This window comes from Microtus ochrogaster, chromosome 2 (assembly GCF_000317375.1).
Source record: "Microtus ochrogaster isolate Prairie Vole_2 chromosome 2, MicOch1.0, whole genome shotgun sequence".
Taxonomy (NCBI): domain Eukaryota; kingdom Metazoa; phylum Chordata; class Mammalia; order Rodentia; family Cricetidae; genus Microtus; species Microtus ochrogaster.
In genome coordinates, this window is record NC_022010.1 from 20,636,109 (window position 1) to 20,643,272 (window position 7,164).

General features: G+C 51.3%; 1 protein-coding gene across 2 annotated transcripts in view; it reads left to right on the plus strand.

Annotated features, from left to right (window-relative positions):
- Positions 1-1,738: 1,738 nt before the first annotated feature.
- Col26a1 (collagen type XXVI alpha 1 chain) overlaps positions 1,739-7,164 on the plus strand; it is a 139,866-nt gene continuing 134,440 nt past the window's right edge. For both annotated transcript variants that reach the window (XM_026787005.1, XM_026787006.1), the window contains exon 1: positions 1,739-1,905. In XM_026787005.1, coding sequence (XP_026642806.1) covers positions 1,748-1,905 — 158 coding nt within the window. In that variant the 5' untranslated portion in view covers positions 1,739-1,747. The remainder of the gene's footprint in view (positions 1,906-7,164) is intronic.

Here is a 7,164-nt window from a genome sequence, read left to right on the forward strand (position 1 = left end):
GGGAGGTGGAGACAGGAAGGGATATGGCTGGGCAGAGAGAGGAATATAAGGCAGGGAGGAGACAGGCGCTCAAAGCGTTCAGTCTGAGGACTTACAGAGACAGGATCGCCCCTTAGGCCTGAGGTTTCAGTAGAGGTAAGAACTAGTGTCTGGCGGCTCTACTTCTGTGGTCTTTCAGCTTTCACCACCTAATATCTGACTCTGAGTTTTCCTTATTAAGACCAATTAGAATTCACACTACACTTGCTATCTGGTTCAATATTATCCCATAGATACGCAACCCATAGGTACCTTCTTGTGTGGGTACCCAAATATATCACACTCATCTCTCTTCACCTTCTTTCCTAAATTGCCCATCCTGTCTCCTGACTTAGTTGTTTTGCTTGTTTGTTAACAAGTCTTGCTACAGACCAGGCTCCTCTTGCTTCTGCCTCCCAGGTACTGAGATCACAGGCAAGCACCACCATGTTCAGCCCTCCTCCGTCTTATTCTGTGGAATGTCCACCCTTCCCGAGTTCGTGATAGTCTTGGAGGCCAGGTTAGTCATGGCAGAATGGAGAACCCCTTCGTGGGATTAATGACTTAGACCTAGTGTCCTTTCTTACACTCTATCCATCTCTCCCCCGAGGCCTGATGATTTGGAGAACCTGCATTATGGGGAGTACCAGTGCCTCTTCCCAAAGGAATCTTAAGTGTGTTCTGTGGGCACTGGCTAAGTCCAATACATAGTTAGGTCACAGTCCCCTCCTCCCCTGGGTTTGAAAGACACTGTCTTCGAGCCTTCCCTCAGCTCCTAGGATAGTGAAGAAGACAGGAAAACTCCACGCTGCTGTCAGCTGGTCTGTGCTGTGGGTGCTACAGTGAGAGAAGGAAATCCATTTGTTTTTTCTGGCTCATTTTGCTGCTTAGGCTGACCCCAAAATTCACCATCAGTTTGTGGAGTCTTGGCTGAAGGTGTGTGTGTGTGTGTGTGTGTGTGTGTGTGTGTGTGTTATGCACGTGCGTACGCATGGGTGTGTGGAGGCCAGGGAAAAGCATAGGTGATCTGCCCTATTCCTCTTAGTTTCACCACCTTCAGACAGGGTTTCTCTCACTGAACCTGGAGCTAGGTCAGAAGATGGCAAAGCCCCAGGGATCTTCCTGCTCCCCCTCTTCGGACTGGGGGCTGTGGGATGGGGTCAGAGGCCATGCCTGGCTTTTTACATGGGTGTTGGGGATTCTTACTCAAGTCTGCAGGGTCTGTAGCGCACACTCTTACCCACAGAGCCATCTACCTAGCTTAACTTTCCTTGAGCCTCAGGTTCCATTTCTGAAAAATGGAGCCGATAAGGATCTTAGATGGTGCAGCTCCATGGAAACCTGGATGTCTTTCTCACCTGGGTATGGAAAGTTCAAAAAGTGTATTAAGGGCCCCGGGGATGCAAGATTTGGTGTTCAGAAGGATGCGCCTCCTGGGGAGCCCCCAGCTTGGTAAACGCTTCCTCAGCCCTGGACCTCTGAGGGTTAAAAAGAAAGACCCACGCCCCCTTCAACTGCGCAGAGCCCACCTCGCTGAATTTGAAAAGGCGGTCCTGGAGAGGCGTGGGCGACCCCCAGACGATTTCCACCTCAGACCCAGCCTTCACACCATCACCGGCTGGCTCCCTGCGCTCCAGCCTGGGGCCGCAGGATCGGTCCAGCCGTCCGGGGCACGCCTGATTGTCCCCAGCTCCCGGGACTCCAGGTCCCCGCGGGCGAGCGGCACAAAATGAAGCTCGTTTTGCTGTTACCATGGGCGTGCTGCTGCTTGTGCGGTTCGGCGCTGGCCACCGGTTTCCTCTACCCGTTCCCGGCAGCAGCCTTGCAACAGCACGGCTACGCGGAGCAGGGCGCCGGCTCCCCCGGCAACAGCTACTCGAGTCGCCGGTGAGTAACGCCAGGCGCCGGGCCTGGGGGAGCAATGGCTGGATCCAGGGACAGCCGGAGCTTGCAAGAGCCGTGGTCGGGTACTGGGGACACAGGACAGTGGCCTCAGGGGCGGGGGGGGGGGACTGAATTCAGGGACATCGGGGACTGTGAGGAGCATTGGCCCGGTGCTGGTGTGGGGAGTGGGATGGAGGACCAAGGACTGCATAGTGAGACTATGGGTCACAGAGAAGTTGTGGTCGAGGGTTGGGAGAACAGAGGCTCGAAGGCGTGAGGGCCGGATGGAGAGATAACAGGAGATCTGAGGAGCGATGGCCTGTTGTTGGGGTTGCAAGGCACGGGGCTTGGGGCTCTGCAGGGATGGATCGTGAGACAGTGGGAACTCCACGGCGAGGTGTCTGGGTGTTGGGGACGCAGGAGCTGGATCGAGGGACAGTGAGGACTTCGAAGCGCTGTGGTTCGGTGTCGGGGAACTCAGGACACAGGGGCGTGCGACTTGGAACCAGTGCGCGCTTGATCCAAGGCGCTGTGACTCCACACTGAGTCCTCCGAGTTTGAGTACACACCAGGAGACTATGAGGCGTAGTGGCCCAGTGATCGGGATGGAGGGACATCGGGCTTGGCGCACTAGGCCTGGGGTGTGGAGACTGAAAGCGAGATAGGGTACAGTAGGGTGGCCTCCGAGACACCGGTGCTGCGGATGCAGGCCTGTGTATTCGGGATGGCCAGAACGCACGACGGTAGAAGCTTTGTGGTCAGAATCAGGGGGTGGGAGCGAATACTGAGATCTTGTGCTGGGGACCCCAGGCCTAAGGAGGCCTGGGCGCCAACTTGTGTTAGAGGGGTGCTGGGAACGCATTGCCCCGGCTTTGGTGGTCTCCGTTCGCGCCCACTCCGTCTATTCCCGTCCTGGTTTTCTTGCCCCTCAGCCCGGGGCTTCGAATGGAGATGGTACCAACTTGCATTCGGGAGTCGTAGAGAGAATTCCTCGCACTCACAAGACTCGAGGTTCAGCTTCCACCAAGTTGCCAGGCTCACCTGTGCGGCCTTGGCTTTTTGTTCCACAGTTTCCAGAGTTACCAAGGCAGTGAGTCCTTTTGGCCACTTGGCGACACTAGAGAGGCCATTTCATCTGGTCTTTGCGGCCGGAGGCCAACTTGGCTGAGACTGCCCATTCACTCTGGGACGTGGTACCCGCCTGGATCCCAAGGCTTCGGTGTGGGGATGGAGGAGGCACGGGGTCACTCAACCCTCAGTGCCTGGACCCTCCCGCTGCTTCCATCTACCGCCAGGTGGCGCGCTGGCCTCCCCTGATAGCTTACCGCTCAGTCTTGCAAGCTTTTGAATTCCCAAAGAAAACGAAAAGCAACCAAATAAATCTTACTGAGTTTAGCGTTCCCATTTGACGGTATCTCCAATCTTCACACCTGTACCAGCGCCACGACATAAGTTTTCATCCTTACACCAGTTCAAGAGCCGCAAGAGAGTATTAAAATACTGGTTTACTGCTCTTAATAAAAGACCAGAGTTGGGGTCCCAGCACCCAGGGCATGAGGTTTGCAATCTCCTGTATCTCCAGCTCCAGGGCATCTGAGACCCTCCTCTGGTCTCTGAGGAAACTGCACTCACATGCACGTGTATACACACACACACACACACACACACACACACACACACACACACACCGTCTCTTAACTGAAGTCCTCACTCTCTAAGTTCATTGGCAGCACGCAGGGGCGACTCCCATCTTCTTTCTTCTGACGTGTTCTATTGCTCCCCTACCGTTATGAAAGCCAAGAACTAGGTCCCAGGTCCTATTGCCAGTTTGCTTGCAATTTTATTGCTTTTATTTTGTTGGAAAATTCTTTCTGGAAGCTTCTATTGGGAGAGATCTCCAAATACCCATAGAAGTGTAGACTGCATACTTCCATATGTGAAGATAGCAGGAAACACGCATTGGAAATCGTAGAACATTCTGTATAGTGTGAGCCATGATCTCATTTTGGAACAACTGAACATGGATGCTGGGGATTCAAACTCTGGTCCTCATGCTTGTACAGCGAGCTCTCCTATTCACTGAGCCCTCTCTTTAGCTCAGATGGAGTCTCATTAAAGTGTGTGGACTGGTCTTGAACTTGTATAGCACAGGCTGACCTCACTCTTCTGATCCCCCTGCCTCAACTTCCAAAGTAGCTAGGATTACAGTAAGGCATATATGTTGTGCCTGACTTGGGAAGGAGTTTTGTGTGTGTGTAATTTAACTGTTATACAGAGTCCTGAGACTAAAGCAGAGGTCTGGAGTTACACACACACACACACACACACACACACACACACACACACACCTCCCCTGATGTATAGATTTGCATCTCTTGGATTCAGCCAACTTTGGATAAGTAGATACTAGACCCAATAACCATGAACAAGAATTTTATCAGCATTTTACAGCAAGGAGACCGGAACAGTTTGTGCTGGGAGCTGCGGATGCTTTGTGGACAGTGGATCCTTTTTCTCTGCCAAAATTTGCTTGCTGGGGTAAGGGAGGTGGTTTGGATGGGTCTTCAGCGTGTGCCTGCAGTGCTAGTGCTTGGGAGGCTGAGGTAGGAGGATTCCTGGGACTTGCTGGTCAGTGAGGCTGGCAGAGTCATTAGCTCCAGATTTAGTGAGAAACCCTGCTTCAGAAAAGTAAAGTTGAGCCGGGCGTTGGTGGCGCACGCCTTTAATCCCAGCACTCGGGAGGCAGAGGCAGGCGGATCTCTGTGAGTTCGAGACCAGCCTGGTCTACAAGAGCTAGTTCCAGGACAGGCCCCAAAACCACAGAGAAACCCTGTCTCAAAAAAAAAAAAAAAAAGTAAAGTTGAAGCCAGGCGGTGGTGGCGCTTGCCTTTAGATCCAGCCCTCAGGAGGCAGAGGAAGGCGGATCTCTGAGTTTGAGGCCAGCCTGGTCCATAGAACAAGTTCCAGGACAGCCAGGGCTGTGCAGAGAGACCTTGTCCCGAGAAACAAAGACAAAAAAAATAGAGAGTAAGCCGGGCGGTGGTGGCGCACGCCTTTAATCCCAGCACTCGGGAGGCAGAGGCAGGCGGATCTCTGTGAGTTCGAGACCAGCCTGGTCTACAGAGCTAGTTCCAGGACAGCCAGGGCTGTGCAGAGAGACCTTGTCCGAGAAACAAAGACAAAAAGTAGGGAGTGAGAGTGGTAAAGACGTCTGATCTTGACTTCCGCCCAATACCTGTGTGCACACAAAGGGATGTACAACTAAACACACACACACGTGCAACACACACACACACACAGAAACGTGTACACACACAAACACAAGTTCACATGGAACTTAACTGCCTTCGTTTTGTTCAGAAATATTTTTTAGAAACTTCTACTAGAAGGATTCTCCAAACACACACAGATGTTTGTCTATGATTTTATCACTTGCAATTTGTTCAGAAATGCTTTTTAGAAGTTTCTGCTGGGAGAGGTCTCGGAACATGCACAGAAGTGTGGGCTCTGCACGCTTCCAGATGTGGAGATAGCAGTAAGCAAGCTTCATAAGTTGTAGAATGGTCTGTATATTGTGATGTCATTTATGGAACACAATAATTCTACACAGCACCCCTCCCCCTATAGCCATGTAGTTCGGGGATCGAACCCCACTGCCTTGCATACATCAGGCAGGGGCTCTACCACGGTGACAGCCCCACCCTTTACTTCATCTTTATTTAAAAAAACCATTAGCTAATTGGTATGTGTGTGTGAATGGCATATATGTATATGTGGTATGTGTACACATGTGTTTGGATATGTATCTCTTTGCATGCATATATGACGGCCAGAGGGAGCGTTCTGGACCTGTGCTGCCCCCATGTCACTCTCTACTTTGTTCTTCCACGAGATAGCCTCTCACTGAACCAGGAACAGGGCTGGCAGCCCGTATGCCTAGACACCTTCCTGTCTCTGCTCATGTCCCCCCCCCCCCGCTTTCCTGTGCTGAGCTTAGAGCTGTGCTCCCAAGGGCCGTTTTTTGTTTTGTTTTGTTTTGTTTTGTTTTAATATGGGCACTGGGGATTCAAACTCAGGTCTTTAGGCTTGTGCAGCAAGCCCCCTTAGCTACCGAGCCTTTCCTCTCCAGCTCCTTTTAAAACTTCTTTTTGGGAGAGGGTCTCACTAAGATACTTGGACTTGAACTTGCTTGTGTAACACGGCTGGCCTCCTGCCTCATCCTTCCCAAGCACCTGGGATTATGGACATATACTGTGGTGTCTGGCTTGGAAAATAATTTGTGTGTGTGTGTGTGTGTGTGTGTGTGTGTGTGTGTGTGTGTGTGATACTCTTTTTTTTTTGAAAAAAAAAAAGAGTCCTAGGGCAAGACAAGAGTCACACAACCCCATACAAATCTAGGGACTTGTATCTGTGCCTCCAGCCAACTTTGGGTTGCAGTAGCAGCAGCAGCAGCAGCAGCAGCAGCAGCAGCAGCAACAGCAACACATAGAGGTGTGTGTTTCACTTGAATGTGAGTGCAGAGAGAGGGCTCAAGTTGGTGCAGGAACCACGTCAACCACTCTTCCACCTTATTCACTGAGGCAGGGTGTCTCAGTCAAATCCAGAGCTTGCTGATGTGGTTGTTCTGGCTACCTAGCTGGGTTTGGGGATCCCTTGTCTCTGTCTTCCAGTGCTGTCTACAGGCTGACCACCTGGCCTTTATGTGGGTTCTGGGGATCTGAATGCCACTCCTTATGTGTGGGGGGTAGTGTTTAACCAGTGAGCCATCTCTCCAGCCCTAGTTTGTCGTGTAACCTCCAGGACAGAACACCTGGGTCCCTGTACAAGAAATCCCGTTTCTCTGGTCTCTCTCACCACCAAACACCATCATCAAACTATGAAACTGGAATGATCTATCCATTATGACGTTGGAGCTCTCATGATCCAGTCACCTGACGATTGTTGGCTCTCTTTGATCACCTCTATTAGAAGCCCAGCATGGATCCAGTGTCGAAGTTGCTTTGACAAAACTACAGTGAAGTCTCCTAATTTTTTTTTTTTTTGAGGACCATGTCAAGTACAATTTTAGTGGTCTGTTGATAGCTCACCCAAGAGCTTTGCCAGCTGGTCTTGTCCTGATAGCAGTCTTGTATAAGATGTTTAATCTCCCAGAGCCTGGTTTCTGGTCCATATGATAAGGATCCCATGGAGACCAGAATCTGGTTCATCTGATAAGGATCTCATAGAGACCAGAATCTGGTTCATATGATAAGGATCCCATAG